Raw genomic sequence first — 21,872 nt, 5'->3', positions numbered from 1 at the left:
CAGCAATAATGGGAAGCGAAAGAAAGTGATCAGTAATAGTGGAGAGAAAAACACAACAATCAGCAATAGCGGGGAGCAAAATAGAATGATCAGCAATAGTGGGGAGCAAGTGAAAGAGTGATCAGCAATTGTGAGGAGCAAAAGAAAATGATCAGTAATAAAGGGTAGCAAAAGAGATAGTTATCAGGGATAGTGAGGAACAAAGGAGAGCAATCAGTGATAGTGGGGAGCAAAAGAGAGTGATCAGGGATAGTGGGGAACAAAAGAGATCAATCGGGGATAGTGGAAAGCAAATGAGAGAGCGATCAGTAATAATGGGGAGCAAGAGAGCGATTAGCAGTAGTGTAGAACTAGAGAGTGATTAGTACTAGTGTTGAGCAGAAAGAGAGCAATTTGCAATAGTGGGGAGCAGAAGAAAGCGACCAGTAATAGTGAAGTGTAAAAGAGCAATCAGTGTAGTGGGGAGTAAAACAGAGCCATCAGTAATAGCGGGGAGAAAAACTGGCAATAGTGAAGAACAAGAGAGCGATCAAGGATAGTGGGGAGCAAGAAAGAGTGATCAGGCATGGTGGGAAGAGCAAAAAGGGATAGTGGGGATCGAAAGAGCGATCAGCAATACAGGGAAGCAAGTGAGAGCGATCAGCAATAGTGGGGAGCAAAAGAATAGTGGGGTGCAAAAGAGAGAAATCAGCAATAGTGGTGAGCAAGAGGGCAATTGGTGATAGTGTTGAACAAAATAAAATGATCAGGAATAGTGTGGACCAAAACAGTGACCGACAATAGTGGGGAGCAAAAGAGAAATCAGCAATAGGGGAGAGCAATCGGGCATAGTGAGGTGAGCAAAAAGAGATAATGGGGAGTAAAAGACAGCGATCAGCAGTGATGGGGAACAAAAGAGAGCAATCAGTACTAGTGGAGAGCAAGAGAGAGTGATCAGTCATAGTGGGGAAAAGTCATCAGCGATAATGGGAATAAGGCCAGAGTCACACTTAATGTATGAAAAATCGGTCTGAGTCTCTTGGCCGAGAGTCGCACGAGTGTTCTCGGTATGGTCATCCGTGTGTAACCCGTTTGCAATGCGATTTTCTCACACCTATGTATCAGTATGACATGCGTATGGCTTTACATTTCTCACTGCTTTTCCTCATTGAATTTAATGGCTCAATGGGCTGAAATGAAGAAAATGTGTTTGTATTTCTTGCAAGTCACACGGATGGTCCGTGTGGTGTTCGATTTTTCTCTCGCACCCATAGACTTGCATTGGTGAGACTCGGGTGATATACGCGTACAATGGCAGCATGCTGTGATTTCACTCGCAAGCTGAATACGCCCAAGAAAAAAAATGGTGCTGGGAGCTACCCCACAGATTAACAGTGGTCAGAGTGCTATGCGATATTTTCTCACATAGTACCCATCCGTATTCTACACTAGTGTGACCGGCCTAAGAGACTAATCAGCGATAGTGAGGAGCAAGAGAAGGTAATCAGCAATAGTGGGGAGCCAAAGAGAGCGATCAACTATAGTGGGGAGTAAGAGAGAGCGATCAGTCATAGTGGGGAGCAAGAGAGAGCAATCAATAATAATAGGGAGCAAAAGACAGCGATCAGCAATAATGACGAGGAAGCGAGAGCTATCAGGGAAAGTGAAGAGCAAGAGTGAGAGATCAGCAATAGTGGGGAGCAAGAGAGTAATTAGCGATGGAGAGGAGCAAAACAGTGCTAGTAGCAATAATGAGGCGCAAGAGAGAACGATCAGGGATAGCGGGGAGGACAGAGTGATCAAGGATAGCGGGGAGGACAGAGTGATCAGGGATAGTAGGGAGGAAAGAGTGATCAGGGATAGCGGGGAGGACCGAGTGATCAGGGATAGCGGGGAGGACAGAGCGATCAGGGATAGCGGGAAGGAAAGAGCGATCAGGGATAGAGAGGAGGACAGAGTGTTCAGGGATAGTAAGGAGGACAGAGTGATCAGGGATAGCGGGGAGGACAGAGTGATCAGGGATAGCGGGGAGAACAGAGTGATCAGGGATAGTAGGGAGGACAGAGTGATTAGGGATAGTAGGGAGGACAGAGTGATCAGGGATAGTAAGGAGGACAGAGTGATTAGGGATAGCGGGGAGAACAGAGTGATCAGGGATAGTAGGGAGGACAGAGTGATTAGGGATAGCAGGGAGGACAGAGTGATCAGGGATAGTAAGGAGGACAGAGTGATTAGGGATAGCAGGGAGGACAGAGTGATCAGGGATAGTAGGGAGGACAGAGTGATTAGGGATAGCAGGGAGGACAGAGTGATCAGGGATAGTAAGGAGGACAGAGTGATCAGGGATAGCGGGGAGGACAGAATGATCACAGATAGCGGGGAGAACAGAGAGTGATCAGGGATAGTAGGGAGGACAGAGTGATCAGGGACAGTAAGGAGGACAGTGATTAGGGATAGTGGGGAGGACAGAGTGATCAGGGATAGTAGGGAGGACAGAGTGATTAGGGATAGTAGGGAGGACAGAGTGATCAGGGATAGTAAGGAGGACAGAGTGATTAGGGATAGCGGGGAGGACAGAGTGATCAGGGATAGTAGGGAGGACAGAGTGATCAGGGATAGTAAGGAGGACAGAGTGATCAGGGATAGTGGGGAGGACAGAGTGATCAGGGATAGCGGGGAGGACAGAGTGATCAGGGATAGTAAGGAGGACAGAGTGATTAGGGATAGTGAAGAGGACAGAGTGATCAGGGATAGTAGGGAGGACAGAGTGATCAGGGATAGTAAGGAGGACAGAGTGATCAGGGATAGTAAGGAGGACAGAGTGATCAGGGATAGCGGGGAGGACAGAGCGATCAGGGATAGCGGGGAGGACAGAGTGATCAGGGATAGAGGGGAGGACAGAGTGATCAGGGATAGTAAGGAGGACAGAGTGATTAGGGATAGCGAAGAGGACAGAGTGATCAGGGATAGTAGGGAGGACAGAGTCATTAGGGATAGTAGGGAGGACAGAGTGATCAGGGATAGTAAGGAGGACAGAGTGATCAGGGATAGTAAGGAGGACAGAGTGATCAGGGATAGCGGGGAGGACAGTGATCAGGGATAGCGGGGAGGACAGAGTGATCAGGGATAGTAGGGAGGACAGAGTGATTAGGGATAGTAGGGAGGACAGAATGATCAGGGATAGTAAGGAGGACAGAGTGATCAGGGATAGTAGGGAGAACAGAGTGATCAGGGATAGGAGGGAGGACAGAGTGATCAGGGATAGCAGAGAGGACAGAGTGATCAGGGATAGTAAGGAGGACAGAGTGATCATGGATAGTAATGAGGACAGAGTGATCAGGGATAGTGGGGACGACAGAGTGATCAGGGATAGCGGGGAGGACAGAGTGATCAGGGATAGCAGGGAGGACAGAGCGATCAGGGATAGTAAGGAGGATGATCACGGATAGTAGGGAGGACAGAGAGATCGGGGATAGCGGGGAGGACAGAATGATCAGGGATAGTAAGGAGGACAGAGTGATCAGGGATAGCGGGGAGGACAGAGTGATCAGGGATAGCGGGAAGGACAGGGTGATCAGGGATAGTAAGGAGGACAAAGTGATCAGGGATAGTAAGGAGGACAGAGTGATCAGGGATAGTAGGGAGGACAGAGAGATCAGGGATAGTAAGGATGACAGAGTGATCAGGGATAGTGGGGAGGACAGAGTGATCAGGGATAGTGGGGAGGAGAGAGTGATCAGGGATAGCGGGGAGGACAGAGTGATCAGAGATAGCGGGGAGGACAGAGTGATCAGGGATAGTAAGAAGGACAGTGATCAGGGATAGCGGGGAGGACAGAGTGATCAGGGATAGTGAGGAGGACAGAGTGATCAGGGATAGGGGGAAGACAGAGTAATCAGGGATAGTGGGGAGGACAGAGTGATCAGAGATAGTGGGGAGGACAGAGTGATCAGGGATAGTAGGGAGGACAGAGTGATCAGGGATAGCGGGGAGGACAGAGTGATCAGGGATAGCAGGGAGGACAGAGTGATCAGGAATAGCGGGGAGGACAGAGTGATCAGGGATAGTAGGGAGGACAGAGTGATCAGGTATAGTGGGGAGGACAGAGTGATCAGGGATAGCAGGGGGGACAGAGTGATCAGGGATAGCGGGGAGGACAGAGTGATCAGGGATAGTGGGGAGGACAGAGTGATCAGGGATAGTGGGGAGGACAGAGTGATCAGGGATAGTAGGGAGGACAGAGTGATCAGGGATAGTGGGGAGGACAGAGTGATCAGGGATAGCAGGGGGGACAGAGTGATCAGGGATAGCGGGGAGACAGAGTGATCAGGGATAGCGGGGAGGACAGAGTGATCAGGGATAGTGGGGAGGACAGAGTGATCAGGGATAGGGAGAAGACAGAGTAATCAGGGATAGCGGGGAGGACAGAGTGATCAGGGATAGTGGGGAGGACAGAGTGATCAGGGATAGGGAGAAGACAGAGTAATCAGGGATAGTGGGGAGGACAGAATGATCAGGGATAGTAAGGAGGACAGAGTGATCAGGGATAGCGGGGAGGACAGAGTGATCAGGGATAGCGGGAAGGACAGGGTGATCAGGGATAGTAAGGAGGACAAAGTGATCAGGGATAGTAAGGAGGACAGAGTGATCAGGGATAGTAGGGAGGACAGAGAGATCAGGGATAGTAAGGATGACAGAGTGATCAGGGATAGTGGGGAGGACAGAGTGATCAGGGATAGTGGGGAGGAGAGAGTGATCAGGGATAGCGGGGAGGACAGAGTGATCAGAGATAGCGGGGAGGACAGAGTGATCAGGGATAGTAAGAAGGACAGTGATCAGGGATAGCGGGGAGGACAGAGTGATCAGGGATAGTGAGGAGGACAGAGTGATCAGGGATAGGGGGAAGACAGAGTAATCAGGGATAGTGGGGAGGACAGAGTGATCAGAGATAGTGGGGAGGACAGAGTGATCAGGGATAGTAGGGAGGACAGAGTGATCAGGGATAGCGGGGAGGACAGAGTGATCAGGGATAGCAGGGAGGACAGAGTGATCAGGAATAGCGGGAAGGACAGAGTGATCAGGGATAGTAGGGAGGACAGAGTGATCAGGTATAGCAGGGGAGGACAGAGTGATCAGGGATAGCAGGGGGGACAGAGTGATCAGGGATAGCGGGGAGGACAGAGTGATCAGGAATAGCGGGAAGGACAGAGTGATCAGGGATAGTAGGGAGGACAGAGTGATCAGGTATAGCAGGGGAGGACAGAGTGATCAGGGATAGCAGGGGGGACAGAGTGATCAGGGATAGCGGGGAGGACAGAGTGATCAGGGATAGCGGGGAGGACAGAGTGATCAGGGATAGTGGGGAGGACAGAGTGATCAGGGATAGGGAGAAGACAGAGTAATCAGGGATAGTGGGGAGGACAGAGTGATCAGAGATAGTGGGGAGGACAGAGTGATCAGGGATAGTAGGGAGGACAGAGTGATCAGGGATAGCGGGGAGGACAGAGTGATCAGGGATAGCGGGGAGGACAGAGTGATCAGGGATAGCAGGGAGGACAGAGTGATCAGAAATAGCGGGGAGGACAGAGTGATCAGGGATAGTAGGGAGGACAGAGTGATCAGGTATAGTGGGGAGGACAGAGTGATCAGGGATAGCAGGGGGGACAGAGTGATCAGGGATAGCGGGGAGGACAGAGTGATCAGGGATAGTGGGGAGGACAGAGTGATCAGGGATAGTGGGGAGGACAGAGTGTTCAGGGATAGTAGGGAGGACAGAGTGATCAGGGATAGTGGGGAGGACAGAGTGATCAGGGATAGCGGGGAGGACAGAGTGATTAGGGATAGCGGGGAGGACAGAGTGATCAGGGATAGCGGGGAGGACAGAGTGATCAGGGATAGCGGGGAGGACAGAGTGATCAGTGATAGTGAGGAGCAGGATACAGAGGGGTGCCGGATGTAGCAGGGGATACACCATTGTTCTTTTTTTCCACATTTTGTCATTATTCTGGCAGGGTGTAATGGGAGCTACATTTGCTGTGTACATTGCTATAGAATACGTTGGCTCTTTGTATGGAATTGTAATAACAAATAAGACGTTTCTAAACTAAACAAAAACTTTACAAACATTTTATTCTGAACTGGAAATATAACACAATTGAGATGTCCTTGAAGACAATGTATGGTTCTCTGGGTGCAGCACTCGTATAGTGGAGCATCCATGGTCCCCAATACCCTTAGCAATAACATTCAAAGATTCGTTACTTGGGTTGTCCACCTTTGGGAACAATTTTTTTTTCTTACTTAAGTGCATGTAATTGTGGCTAAAAATCATTTTTATAATTTGGTGTCATTAAAAATGTTTGCCTTCTATAGCTGCGGCATTATGATGTTTGTTGCTGACTGCAGAATCAGGTAATGGGGTCAGCTATATTATCTTTATTTATCAGATGTGTTGGCGACATGATTAGCGGCACTGACCATTGTACAGGTATGACAGGTTCGCCACACAGACTGCACAGTCCATACTGGCTGCTGGTGGAGGAGCATGTGACCAGACACGCCCATCAGTCTCCTCCAATAGAAAGGCAGCATTCTCATGTGAGGTTTTCTGTTTGAGGAGGCTGATGGGCGTGTCTGGTCACATGCTCCTCCACCAGCAGCCAGTATGGACTGTGCGGAGAACCTGTCATACCTGTACAATGGTCAGTGCCACTAATCATGTCGCCAATGTCTGATAAATAAAGATAATGTAGCTGACCCCATTACCTCATTATGCAATCAGCAATAAACAGTGCAATACCACGGCTGCTGGAGGCAAAAAGGGCAAAATGTTTAATGAAGCGCAAATGCAAAAATTATTTTTAGACCCAATTTCATGCATTTAAGTAAGAAAAAAACTGTTCTCTTCTCAAAGGTGGACAACCCCTTTAAGGAATGACATTTAGTCCAACTATTAAATGGCCTCACAATTATTACGAGGACGCCAGCAAAGCGCTCACTGTCAGCACAGAATGACTGTTCAAGCCAAGTACAGGCGCTCGGTACATCACGGTGCGGCCAGACAATTAGGTACACCTTACACCCGCTTGTTTTCCATCTATCCACACCCCCTCCCTCTTCTTTGATTGACAGCTCTGGCTTCATAAAGTCAGAGAACGGCGGAGATAGATGGAACAAGAGAAGGTGGGAAAATGTACTTTAAGGGGTATTCCCATCTGCAAGATCCTATCCCAATATGTAATAGGTGTAATAATAATAATGTTAGCAAATCCCTCAAATTAGAAATGTAGTACAGTTCTTCTTATTCGCTACGTCTCTTTCCTCATGGGCAGGCATTGCAGGACATTAGGAATCCACTAGGAACTAGTTTACTGTCATTATATCAGTGGTTGTAACCATGGATACCAAAGGTCCTGCAATGCCTGTACTTGAGGTAAGCGACATAGCTAATCAGAAAAACTATACTACATTTTTATTTGGAGTTATTTGCTAATATTATTATTACACCTACTACATATTGGGATAGGATCTTGGAGATGAGAATAAACCTTTAGTTGTTTGACCGCACCATGGAGCACCAAGTGGCTGGACTTGAACAGTCGTTCTGTGCCGAGAGTCCCTTTAAACCAGTGTCACACATCCGGTATTCACAATCCAAGTACACAATGTCCCAGAGGTGTATAAGGGGATGTTTCGTTCAGGTCCGGACCGGACATTGCAGACTTGGACATGTGACACCGGCCTTAACTGGACAATACAGAAAAAAACAAAAGCAACATGAACAAATGAGAGTTCCCTCCTATTCACACTGGTGTCAGTCTCTGGGGCCCCTCATCCTCAGCAGCTGTGGCCCCATCTATGATACTGGTGTGACCTGACACAATAACAATTAATGAGGAACATAAACAACACTAACACAGCAGCCAATCAGCAGCCCTTGTGTGAAATCCTTCCGTCTGATTGGTTGGTTTCTGACATCTTACAATAATACAATGCAACAGTAATCTTCTAATGCACAATGTATCACAGCTCACCCCATTATATGCCCCCTAGAGGTCTGTACATCAATTATCCACATCATTAAACTTAAAGGGGTATTCCTATCTGCAAGATCCTATCCCCATATGTAGTAGGTGTAATAATATTGCCAAGTACCTTAAATTAGAAATGTAGTATAGTTCTTCTGATTCATTATGCTGCTAACCTCATATGCAGGGCATTGCAGTAGCAGGTATCCATGGTTACAACCACACATAAAGGGACAGTTAGTTAGCTGTTAGTGGTTGTAACCATGGATACCTAAGCTATTGCAATGCCTGCACATGAGGTAAGTGGCATTGCAAATCAGAAGAACTATACTACATTTCTAATTGGAGGTATTTTCTAATATTATTACTATTACACCTGCTACATATTTAAATAAGATCTTGGAGATGAGAATACCCCGTTAACTGTAGGCAATCACTTTATAGAAGTGTAACAGTGTTTTTTTCAGAATATATTGGGGGAAATGCTTAAATGTCCATTCCTTGCACTGCATTATTAGTGGAACTGCTCCCTATTACTATGGGGGAACCAAACAATTACATGGAGGATCAGTGGCAACTGTGATTGACCGACTCCGGGGGAAGGCGGAGAACACTGGGGTGCCGCACATTCCCCCGCTAATCAGCAGCAGAAATTCCCTATTAAAAAAAAAAAGAGCAAAAATGAGGGAAAGTCAAAACAACAAAATGTGAGAACAATCAGGGTATCAGTACACTAGCATCCTCTCTCTACTGCTCATTGTTGTCAGCCATTTCAGGAAGCGGAGAGGAGACTGTAGGACAGGTGAGTACAATCTATTACTCCCTGTTATCAGCCATTACTTGGGAGGGAAGAGGTGTACTCAACTGTCCTACAGTCGCCTCTCCCCAGTAATGGCTGATAACAGGGAGTAATAGATTGTAGGTCTTTTATTAAATAAAAATACTTTCACATGACACTAACTATGATACATTACAAATAAAACACAACAGAACAAAACATAAGAACAAAGCTCCAATCAGACGGCAACAAACGACAAAAAAGAAACCTACTAATCAGGGACAAGAAAGAAAAATTCCAATTAAATAAAGAAAGCAAAAACAAAAGACAACAAACAAAATACTCATAACTTACATTAATACCCCTGTAAAAATTATAAATAGTAAATAGTATAAAATCATACAAGACCACCGGCCCAGCTTCATTCATACTACTATATACAACCCCAACTACATTCACACCTTCCTATATACAATATTATAAACAATATATACACTATAAACACATTATATACAGATTTATACAACGCCGCAAACACAACAAAACCCTACTGGTCCCACTGCCTTACCTTACAGCCACCCGCTTGCACCACCACATACACCCTACAACAAACCTAAATACAATACACTGTACAAAATTATTATTATTATTATTTTTTTTTTTTTAAATGTATTTATTTATTTTATTTTTTGTATTATTTTTTAATATATTTATAAACACACACCTACACTAACTATCCCGCCACCCCTGATCCAGCTCTGGCCACAAAGTTCAGGAATTATCCGAGCTAGGATCAGGCCCCAAAGTTTTTCCCCAGGCGGGGCCTGGGCCAGGCCAGATCAGTCTCTTATCACCGCCGTTGAACCCCCCAATCCCCCCACCCAACCTATCTAAGACCCTCTATTATACACACTATATACAATACACTATATACAATATATACATAAACCAACATCACAGAACACAACCTACATACTCACCACCCAAGGCTCAAGTTCGATGCCTGCAAACCTTCTATTCAAGGAACAGAAATACAAAACAAAAATCTAGGGTGTAAAGACATCAGCCCACCACCAGAATGTAGGAGCGCTAACAGACTAAGGCACCCCGAAGGAGAAACCCCTCCAGAGATGGGCCGCCCTCCGGGCTCCCAGTCCTTCGCACTCCAGAGAACGCACCTTCACCAGGGCACCTAGGATGCTGCTACAAACTTCATCTACACGGAGGATTTTACTCTGCGTTGAAACTAAGACTCGTGCGTTCTACGTGAAGTACCTGACCACTGCGCTGACTAAGAATAAAGTGGCTCGGTCCCTTCTCCCGAGGTCTCTGAACGCTCCATAGGCCCACTCGGCATAGGACAGAGTGGCCAGCCGCGGCCAACCAATGGAAGCGCCCACCCTGTTGTACACCTCTGTATTAAAAGGACCATGAAGCAGGAAGTGCTCCATGCTTTCCAGCATGGTAGCACAAGCCTCACGGGGACAATTCCTGTCCTCGGAGCTCCTGTACTTTAAATTGTCCTTCACATACAACTTACCTTGGAAGCAGCGCCAAGTCAAGTCCCAATACTTCTTGGGGATCCTGCTAGAATTTAACAAACTTAACCCAACCTCTAGATCCCGACTTGGGCAGTCCTTGAGGACCAATGGTTTCTGAAAATGCGAAAGCAAGACCCGCATGTCGAGGAGTTTCCTCGGGAGGGACCTCACTTCCCACATTCCCAGACCCCACCGGCGCATCATTTTCAGAACCGGGGTAACATAAGCCGGGAGATGCCCGTGTGGTGTGCGGAGATCCTTCAAGCTTCCCCCTGTCTCCCATTCCTGGAAGAAAGGCTGAAACCATCCCTTGCAGGAGAATACCCATGGAGGAGCCCTCTCTTTCCAGAGGTTGGCCACGTTACCTTTCAAAAAGGTGTTCACTAGGAACACCACGGGGTTCACCATATTCAACCCCCCTAGTCTCCTCGTGCGGTAAGTGACCTCCCGTTTGACTAGGTTTAGTCTATTCCCCCACAACATCTGGAAGAACAGACTGTAGACCCGTGTCCAGTCTGGTAAGACACAGACGCTGCACAGGTAGATTAACAAGGGGAGCAGGAAAGCTTTGCACAGGTCAACCCTTTCCCTCAGGGTCAAAGACCAACCCTTCCATTGGTCCACTTTTTGGGCGACACCTTTGATTCTGCCTTCCCAGTTTTTCGTGGGGTAATCTCCCTGGCCAAATTCGATGCCTAGGACTTTGGCATGTTCTTGGGGTTCGGGGAGGGTCTCCGGAAGATCAAACACGGGATCCCTGCCTCCCAGCCAGAGACTCTCACACTTGTCCTGGTTGACCTTGGACCCGGATGCCTCCGAGTAGCTCTCCATTCCTGACATCATCAGCATCGCCTCCTCTTGCGAAGAAACAAAGACGGTGACGTCATCCGCGTAGGCCACTACCCTCAGAATAGCCTCCGGCGCCACCCCGCCCATCCTCACCCCCGTCAACGGTCCACAATCGACCCTTCTGAGGAAGGGATCGATCGTAAATGCGTAAAGCAAAGGGCTAAGAGGGCAGCCCTGGCGGACACCAGATCCTACCCCGAAAGGTTGTCCAATCCAGCCGTTTACCAGAGGGAAAGTCTCAGCCCCTGCGTACAAGGTCTTAAGCCAGTCCACAAACCCTCCAGGCAGACCATACCTCAAAAGAGTGGACCAGAGGTACTCGTGGTCGACCCGATCAAAGGCTTTTGCCTGATCCAGGGTCAGCAAGAACCCCTTCCAAAGGCCCGCCCTGCCTTGATCCACGGCCTCTCGGACACCCAGAACAGCACTGAAAGTGCTACGGCCAGGAATGCAACAGTGATGGGCCTCCGAAAGGAGCCGCGGTGCAAAATTCACCAGCCTGTTGCAAAGTATCTTAGCCAAAACCTTCCTGTCCACAATGAGAAGTGCTATGGGATGCCAATTCTCAATGCGTGACGGATCCTTACCCTTTGACAAAATGATCAAAGCTAACCTCCTTAATGATCTCGGCAGAGTGCCCAAGGAGAGACACTCATTAAACACCTGAGTCAAGAGGGGGACCAAGGAGTCCATAAAGGTCCTAAAGAACTCAGATGTTAAGCCATCCGGACCTGGTGATTTTTTGGGCCGGAGCCCATCGATCACCAGTCTCACTTCCTCTTCTTTGATCGCTTCTGCCAAACCGCCCAGCGAGAGGTCAGCCTCTGGCTCAGGAACAGCTTCAGCCAGGAAAGCCGACATCCTTTCACAATCCAGTTCCTTCCTTCCCAAGAGGTGCGAGTAGTATGAACTGACAACCTCCAAGATCCCTGATCTGGACCTTCTCAGGGATCCCATACTGTCCATCAGCCCCGTCACTATCTTACTATTCACTGACATCTTGCAGCTTCTGTAAGGGTCGGGCGAGTAGTACTTCCCGTAGTCCCTCTCAAAAACCAAAGATGCGTGCCTATCGTACTGACACGTCTTTAGCAAGCATTTCACACTGGAGATCGCCTCGCAGCTACCCCCAGTCGAGACAAGATGCTCGAGTTTCCTCCTCAGGCTCTGATACAGGCGATCCCTGTTCAGGCTTCTGAGGTTCGAGAGTTGCCATAAGAATCTCGCCACCCGATGTTTGAACATCTCCCACCACTCAGACTTAGTGTTACTTAGGCCCAGCGGCGGTACCTGGCTCTTAAGAAATTCCTCAAAGGACCGTCTTACAGCTTCTTCCTCAAGGAGTGACAAATTCAGCTTCCAATAACCTCTTCCCATCCGAGGAGTCTCTGTAACGTTCAGAGAAAACATAATCAGTGATCGGAGAACTCCACCTCCACAACCGACAACGGCGAGGAGACGGCCTCCTCCTTCAAATAAAACCTGTCTAACCTAGACCTGCACTGACTACCTCTGAAAAAGGTGAATTCCGCGTGGCCTGTGTTGTGCCGGATGTGGATATCCACCAGGCGTGCCTCACTTACTATCTTATTTAGCGCGACGCAATCATAAGCCAGCCGGTCTCCGGAACCTCCTCTATCACAGGGTCTCGTGACGTTGTTGAAATCCCCTCCAAAGACCACCTGTCGACTCGAAAATAAGAAAGGTTTGATCTTCATGAAGAGACACTTGCGGTCCCACTTAGTCTGGGGACCATAGATGTTAATGAGCCGAAGCTCCTGTCCCCCCATGGAGACATCTAGGATCAAGCATCTCCCCATTTCTAACTCGATCAATCGTCTCCATTCAACTGCTGCGGTCTTAAAAAGGACCGCCACCCCGATATACGGCTCAGCCGCAAGTGACCAGTAGGAGGGCCCGTGCCTCCACTCCCGCCTTGCTTTATGCATGGTTGATAGGTCAGTCAACCTGGTCTGCAAAAACAAAATGTCAAGTTGGTCGAGAAAATGAAAGACCGTGTACCTTGCCGCTTCTGACTTTATGCTGGCAACATTAATGGTTGCCAGCATCAACGGGGTGGGTGCCGCCATCATGATTGATTAAATTAGATAGCCTTTTTCTTCCCACCCCCAACAGTTTCACCCTCTTTCTCTGACAATGATGAACTTTTAGTGAGCTTAAGACAAACAGACTCATCCATTCTCTCCTTACATACACTCTGGCCCTTGTCTGGTGGTCCTGAGGTAGTCCCCCTGGAAGGCTTTTTATTTGCCCCCTGAGAAGACCCAGCTACCTTCTGAGCCCCAACAACCTTATCCACAACCTTCAGCTCCGGGTCCCCAACGCCCCCCTCTGGAGGGGTGCCCTGGAGGGCCCGAAACTGGTTAGAGAGATCCACCAGAGGGGGGGCGGCTGGACCTTCCAATGGCACATGGATCAAGGCTAGAGAGTCAGAGGGGTCACACTCCAAGGAGGAGGCTCGAGGCCATGACCCCCTCTTATCCTTTGTTGTTTTTCTGTTACCCTTTTTCGTATGCTGTGACCACTACCCCTCATCCAGACTGTCACGGGATAAAGGTTCCTGGGAAGACATGGTGTCCTTTTGCTCCTCCCTTTCAAGTCTCTTGACTTCCTCGCTCAATTCGCTGTCTTTAGGATCCTCAGCTGCAAGTGAAGTACCCGGGTCAGTTTAGGGTCATTACTCCCTGCCCTGTTCCCATGGCGCTGCTCCTGCCACCTGATATTGGATGGCGGCAGCCTGCTCCTCACCGGTTCCCTGCCTCCTCTGCCCCTACTGGTCCCTTCACCGGCGAGATTAGTCCCGGCTTTTGCCTGTACCGCACCAGCCGCTTTCAGGACCGCATTGGCAAAGGAACGCGGACAGCGACTGAACGGGTGACCGAGGTCACCACACAAGTTACACCTAATCCTGCCACAGGTAGCAGCGAGATGGCCAAGGTCCCCACACAGTGCACATTTCTGGGTGGTACACTGTGCACTGAAGTGTGTGGGGTAGAAAATCAAGATCATGTCCCTCCCCAAAAATGTTGAGTAATGGATATGGGTAATGGTGTTTCCTGAAACCTTCAATTTCACTATGACGGTCCAGGCCCCTGACCAGATTCCATGGTCGTTGACGGTCTTTTCGGGAATACTGATGATGTCGCTGTATCGTCCAACCCAGGTGGAGATGTCCACACAGGAAAGTGACTCGTTACTGGTCAAAAAGGTCACCTTCCTGACTGAGTTCTGGCGGGATATTGCTACAGGGAAGAAACCCTGCCATTCGGGGAGACCCCGAGCCAGCTTAAGGCGACACCAGAAAAGCTCAAGGCCCTCCGGTCTCACAAAGCTGACATCGAAGTAGGAGGTCCCATAGGGATGGATCAAGGCGAAGATGTCTTATGCCGCGAAGCCCATCCACAGCAGGAGTTCAGCAACCTTTGACCGATCAGGACTGGCATCCTTGCCTACCTACTGGAGACGGGCCACGTTCCTACGGTTACTCCTCTGCCCCGGCGTTGGCAGAGACCAGACAGTCTCTGCCCCTCTATCTCGGAAGGTGGAAAGACTGTGTCTCTCTATCCAAAAAGAGAGGTCAACCTCCCTCCCCTCTACATTGATGGAACTCTCCCCTTTCCTCAGGGCGTCCAGGAAGCGCTGTTGCAAGTCACCATCCTCATGGGCACCAGACAAGGGCGCACTACTACTCCAAGCAGTGACAGCTCCTGAATAGCTTGGGGCTGAAGCCCCCGCCACCGCTGGGGGGGGGGGGGGCAGTGGGACCACTACCTAGCTCCCCTCCACAAACACCAGTAATGCTCTCCTCATTCACTCCACCACTACTCCCATCATTTGCAACTCCAGTACTTCCATCATTCACTCCACCACTACTTCCATCATTTTCTGCACCGCTCCTTTAATTCCCCTTAGCATTGCCACCGCTTCCCGTCACTTTATTACCAGTATTCTCACTACCATTTGTCCCACTGTTCTCTGCACCTTCCACAGTCACATCCACTCCTTCCTCGCTTGTGTCTGGCTTCTCTGGACTCACACCTGCTGGACCAGGGGAGGGGTACAGCACTACACCCGTTTTCCCTTGATTGGTGCTGGCTCTCTGTTGTGTCTCTGGAGCGCCCTGCCCCCCTACTGCAGCAGTTTGCACTTTATTATTCTGGGCCCGCTGCCTGTTGGGGGGCGCCACCTGCCCTGCACCCACAGACTTCGGGGTCCTGGTGTCACGCTTGGGTGCGGGAGCACACTGTCTCCCCGTCGCAGCAGGGCGCCCAGTGTTCCCTGCAGATGATTTTTCCTGGAGCAGCCGCGTGCCTCTTCTCCGTTGAGGCGCACTGCGCCCCTGTCACAACAGTGCGCCCCCCTTTCGCCGCACCGTGTTCCTCGGACCTGCCCCCCACAGCCCCGGCGTCGGCCGGCTCAGCTGTAGTGAGCAGGGATTGAGTCTGCCCACACCGTCCCCCTTTCGCAACGGCGTGGACATCCCCCTGCCCTCCTTGGCCCCAGTGATAACGAGCTTAGCCGCAGAGGGCAGGGAGGGAAACTCCTCGGGGTCCCCTATGTCCGGCGTCGTGAGTACCTCCACAGCCTCGCCCCCTGTACTGTTCTCCGCACAGACGACAGCACCGCCGGACATCCTCCTCCTCTCCCCACCTTGCCTATGTGCCAGACTCACTGCAGAGCACGTGCCTTTATGTTTGGTGGGGTTTACACAGGAGGTGGTATGTGTAACATCAGCCATAGGTACATATTTGTAACTCACCACCACCCGTGCAGTCTCCTTCCTCTTCTTGGTTTCCTCTGCTGGTTCGTCCTCACCAAAGGAAAAGCGGTCCAGGTTCACTGCAGCTCTCGGATCTCCTTTAGCAGACTGCACTCCTCCTCTTCCTCTGCTGACACTCCAGCCTGTGCTGTCGGAGTCCTCTGCCGTGCCGGGAGGCCGCTTCCCTGTTGTCGGCTCTGCGACTCACTCTCCCGGCTTGTTCCAGCTTGTGGGACTCCAGTCACAGCCATGTTATCGTCCTCCTCCTCGCTTAAGACGCCGGCTGGCGGCTCTCCTGGGGTATTTAACCCCTTCATTTCTGAGAACCGCCGCTGGTTCTTAAACCTCTCCAGGAAGGGAACTGCGCTTTTCTCAATCCCCTCCCGGAGGAGAACTAACCGGACCATCTCATCTCTGAGGGCTCTGAACCTCTGGGAGGTTGTGGGTCTCCTTATTAGAGGCTCCGGTGTTCAGTATCCGGGCCACAATCCTCCTTAAGCCCGGTCAGTGCTTTGCCGGCATCCTCGTACTTTCGTAACATGGCGACCACTCGGGAGAAGGAACTTGTGGACTCGCCGGAGCTCTTTTCCCCCCAGGATGTTTCTGGGCTCTTCTTCCTGGGGTGCCCGTCTCCCTTTCTGGGCGGACGATGAGCCGTCTCAGGGTTGGTGTAGGTGGGTACGGTTTTCCACACCCGTCCTGATCTCCTCACTCCCTCTTGGAACAGTTGCTGCTCTCTGTCCCCCGCCGGCAGACTGGGGAACAGAAGCCTGGGAAGCCATGCCGGCCTCCCAGGAAGCCTGCCTCTCCCTGGGGAGAAGAGAGGCAGACTCTGGGCCTCCTCCTGGAAGTGCTGGAGCTCACAAGACAGGTGCTGCTCCTAGCAGGGTGTGACTGATTGTGGGCACCTGTCCTACAGTCTCCTCCCCAGTAATATCTGATAACAGGAAGTAATAGAGGCATTGGAGGGCAGGCACTCACCTGTGTGACGTCACTTGTGGGAGATTCTAGTCCATCTCTCTGCGATGTCTCCCATAGCAACCTAAAATATAACCAGAACCAGAGCTTTGACATCAGAGGAGCGGTCACACAGGGAGATGATCAGGGATGAAGATGTAAATGGGGGTCCTGTGTACCTACAATTAACCCCTTTGTAACTTTCTGATAGATTTACTAATCAGATGCTCAGCTCATTCTTGAGTGCAGCAAGCACTATCTTGATACATTTCGGGCATCTTCTGGCCCCAGGTCCAGGTTTACAGTCTTAAATTTAGGAGCATCTACAAATCTGTCCATTGTGTATATAATTGCTCTACCATCTCCTGGAGGAAGTTGGTGTGATTAGGGTATATACAGTGGGGCAAAAAAGTATTTAGTCAGTCAGCAATAGTGCAAGTTCCACCACTTAAAAAGATGAGAGGCGTCTGTAATTTACATCATAGGTAGACCTTAACTATGGGAGACAAACTGAGACAAAAAATTCCAGAAAATCACATTGTCTGTTTTTTTATCATTTTATTTGCATATTATGGTGGAAAATAAGTATTTGGTCAGAAACAAAATTTCATCTCAATACTTTGTAAAATATCCTTTGTTGGCAATTACAGAGGTCAAACGTTTTCTGTAAGTCTTCACAAGGTTGCCACACACTGTTGTTGGTATGTTGGCCCATTCCTCCATGCAGATCTCCTCTAGAGCAGTGATGTTTTTGGCTTTTCGCTTGGCAACACGGACTTTCAACTCCCTCCAAAGGTTTTCTATAGGGTTGAGATCTGGAGACTGGCTAGGCCACTTCAGGACCTTGAAATGCTTCTTACGAAGCCACTCCTTCGTTGCCCTGGCGGTGTGCTTTGGATCATTGTCATGTTGAAAGACCCAGCCACGTTTCATCTTCAATGCCCTTGCTGATGGAAGGAGGTTTGCACTCAAAATCTCACGATACATGGCCCCATTCATTCTTTCATGCACCCGGATCAGTCGTCCTGGCCCCTTTGCAGAGAAACAGCCCCAAAGCATGATGTTTCCACCACCATGCTTTACAGTAGGTATGGTGTTTGATGGATGCAACTCAGTATTCTTTTTCCTCCAAACACGACAAGTTGTGTTTCTACCAAACAGTTCCAGTTTGGTTTCATCAGACCATAGGACATTCTCCCAAAACTCCTCTGGATCATCCAAATGCTCTCTAGCAAACTTCAGACAGGCCCGGATATGTACTGGCTTAAGCAGTGGGACACATCTGGCACTGCAGGATCTGAGTCCATGGTGGCGTAGTGTGTTACTTATGGTAGGCCTTGTTACATTGGTCCCAGCTCTCTGCAGTTCATTCTCTAGGTCCCCCCGCGTGGTTCTGGGATTTTTGCTCACCGTTCTTGTGATCATTCTGACCCCACGGGGTGGGATTTTGCGTGGAGCCCCAGATCGAGGGAGATTATCAGTGGTCTTGAATGTCTTCCATTTTCTAATTATTGCTCCCACTGTTGATTTCTTCACTCCAAGCTGGTTGGCTATTGCAGATTCAGTCTTCCCAGCCTGGTGCAGGGCTACAATTTTGTTTCTGGTGTCCTTTGACAGCTCTTTGGTCTTCACCATAGTGGAGTTTGGAGTCAGACTGTTTGAGGGTGTGCACAGGTGTCTTTTTATACTGATAACAAGTTTAAACAGGTGCCATTACTACAGGTAATGAGTGGAGGAAAGAGGAGACTCTTAAAGAAGAAGTTACAGGTCTGTGAGAGCCAGAAATCTTGATTGTTTGTTTCTGACCAAATACTTATTTTCCACCATAATATGCAAATAAAATGATAAAAAAACAGACAATGTGATTTTCTGAAATTTTTTTTCTCAGTTTGTCTCCCATAGTTGAGGTCTACCTATGATGTCAATTACAGACGCCTCTCATCTTTTTAAGTGGTGGAACTTGCACTATTGCTGACTGACTAAATACTTTTTTGCCCCACTGTACTTCTATGATACAGAGAACAGACCATATATACCGCTCTACTTTCTCCCGGAGGAGGCAGGGAGTGATTAGATGTGAATGGTAAAGACCGTATATACAGTGAGTGAAATAAGTATTGAACAAGTCAACAAACAAGTAAATATATTTAAAAAGATGCTATTCACATGAAATTCTCACCAGATAACCCATCCAATCCATGCACACAAAGAAATAAAACCATACCTGTCAATAAATTATATGTAATAATTAGGGATGAGCGAACGTGCTTGGTGATACTCGGTAACACGGTGCTCGGATTTGCTCGTTACTCAGTGAGTAATGGGCAGTGCTCGATATAAAACTCGAATCCCCACCCTGCATCTTTGGCGCCTGTTACGCAGCCAATAAGCATGCAGGGATTGCCTGTGAGTTACTGTAATGCCGTAACCATCTTGGTTGTGGCATTACTGTGATTGGCTGGCCATCTGACATAATCAAGATTTATAAAAGAATTATATCTAGGCCTGTGTGTGCAGAGTATAATGGATCAGAGGCCTGTAATGTTGATACTGGTGCTGAAGCTGAGCTATTATATTAACAGACATTTTAAGGGATATTCTTTTGTATCACATACAATTTGCATTTAACCTAGGGAGGGAGAGAGAGTCGCAGGAGCAAAGAGAGTGACAGGATCCAGTATGTAGACAGGGATTAGGCGTCACAAGTTTCCACGACAGAGGAGCCAGAAGACTGCAGCTTCTGATTTCTCCTACTCCTGCACTGATTAGAAGCATGTTACCTTTTTATTAAACAGTGTAAATTTCTTTTGGCAGTGCAGGGGTTAATCTGCTCTGTTCAGACCTCCTGGAACATTTAGGCTCTCAGCTGTGCACTGTTAGCTACTCCCATCTCCTATATAAACTAGGCCCTTGCTAGCACTCATTGTCAGAGCCAGCTTTTGCTGCATGGCTGGAGGTTGTTGGTGATGGTTATTTGAGTTGTCTGTTGGTGTATTTATCTGTAACTGTTGCTAGGTTTTGAGTGTGTGATAATTCCCTTTTTTCTCCTACTTTGGTTTAACCCCATCCTCCTCTCCCTGGTGCATTCCTGTTATATGTGTGAGTACATTTGTATGTTTGGTATTTTTCATTACCCCTGTTCGTATTATCTTGTTAGTCTGGTTGGTGTACTACGGTATACTGCTACTCCCCTTCTCCCTGGGTGGGGGGGAAGGGTAAAGACTGAGAGCAGATTTAGGAGCTAAGGCCCTGGCATCTTCACCATCGGAAGTAACCCGGGGAACAGGGCAAGCTAGGGTGCTCCTAGTGTTAGGGACAGGGAAGGAGACCTTGGTCCCGGGACAGTCGACAACAAACTTGTGTCATTAGGCCTGTGTAGTTCGTTGGCAAGTATACAGCTGCAGTTTTTTTAGGGGTAGAAAAAATTGAACATATTTTGATCCATCAAGTATTATGTGCGTTGAGGTCCTTTTTTTGTGCTATATAACACACCCAAAAACTGCTGAAACATTTTCCTGGGTTAAATTTCTCAGCCACACACTATTCTGTAGTGTGGAGTAAATTTCTGTGATCTCTAAAACTGAGAAAAAAAATGTAAACATGTAGAAGGCTTTCATTTTTCAGATATACACTGTTATGTGGTCTGTGTATATTTCTGTGATCTCTAAAACTGCTAAAAACCTTTTACAAATTTAGTAGGCTCCCATTTCTCAAACACACAGTGTTACGTGGTCTGTGAACATTTCTGTGATCTCTAAAACTGAGAAAATGCACTGAAACTTTTTTCTGGATTGAATTTGAATGTCATCCATACACTTTTGCATTCTTTCTGTTACACTACGGTGGAATGAACTCACAAAAACTGCTATGATTGCTGAAGGTGACCCTTTTCTTCTATTATTAAAAATAAACTTGGTTTCAAGAAATTTAGCATTTATAAAATGCGTAAGGTGTGCACTAAGGGACAGGGAAGAGGGAGTGCTGATGATGGTGCATGCAGATGCCAAGGACATGGAGCAGGTGTGACTACGCCTGTTGCTGGAGCGCAATAAATATTCCATATTTTTCAGATTATAAGATGCACCGGACTATAAGACGCACCCCAAATTTTGGGGTGGAAAATAGCAAAAAAAAGATTTTTATAAGATGGGGATCGGTCTTATTGCCCAAATTTAAAGTATCTTACCCAAGGGCCAGCGGTGGTAGAGCGGGGTCACAGGAGGCATGGTCCCTTCCTCAGGAAGTCGGCAGCGGCAGAAGAGGGGCAATGCTGCAGTCCTGGGGTATCCAAGCGGTGCGATGCTGTGGGCCCGGTGTCCACGGTGAGCAGAACCGAGTGCATCATTGGTTTCTCGCCAGCCATTTTCCTGAGGCCGTGCGTGTGCAGATTGAGATCTCGACGGCCCTCGGCTTCAGGAAATTGGCTGGCGAAATCTCAATCTGCGCACACGAGGCCTACGGCATCCGTTTTCCTGAAGCTGAGGGCCACCAAGATCTCAAGCCTACAGCCTCAGGAAAATGGAGAGCTAGAGGTCAGCCGAGATCTCAATCTGCACAAGCGCTGATTCTGGAGGCCCACGGCTTCAGGAAGATGGCCACAGGGAAACCAATGATGCACTCTGCACAGCTCACCACCAACACCAAGCTTCAGCATCGCAACACTTCTGCCGCCACCAGTTCCATGAGGAAGGGACGCTGCTACACCACTCCCACAACACCCCCGGTAAACCTGCGTTCGGACTATAAGACACCCCCCCATTCTCTACCCAAATTTTTTAAGGAAAAAGTGAGTCTTATAGTCCAAAAAATACGGTACCCATCCACGACACAAAGCTTCCTTCCCACTTTCTGAAGCCACCGCAGTGCAAACAGGTGGTTGGTTGGATAGCAGATAATGCTTCCAGCAGGCTTGGCAGTGCCACTGTCTTCTACATGGTCCAGTCTCACCAGCCTAAAGTCTT

General features: G+C 48.7%; 1 protein-coding gene across 1 annotated transcript in view; it reads right to left on the bottom strand.

Annotated features, from left to right (window-relative positions):
* Positions 1–8,360: 8,360 nt before the first annotated feature.
* Positions 8,361–21,872, bottom strand: part of PPP1R26 (protein phosphatase 1 regulatory subunit 26) — a 36,050-nt gene continuing 22,538 nt past the window's right edge. Inside the window, exons 4-5 of the mRNA XM_077284784.1 lie at positions 16,936–16,996; positions 8,361–8,663 (exon numbers count right to left, since the gene is read on the bottom strand). Of these exons, the coding sequence (XP_077140899.1) occupies positions 16,946–16,996 (51 nt within the window). The 3' untranslated portion in view covers positions 8,361–8,663; positions 16,936–16,945. The remainder of the gene's footprint in view (positions 8,664–16,935; positions 16,997–21,872) is intronic.

Source organism: Ranitomeya variabilis, chromosome 2 (assembly GCF_051348905.1).
Source record: "Ranitomeya variabilis isolate aRanVar5 chromosome 2, aRanVar5.hap1, whole genome shotgun sequence".
Lineage (NCBI taxonomy): Eukaryota > Metazoa > Chordata > Amphibia > Anura > Dendrobatidae > Ranitomeya > Ranitomeya variabilis.
Note: the sequence above shows the minus strand (reverse complement) of the source record. Positions and strands in the feature narration are given on the sequence as shown.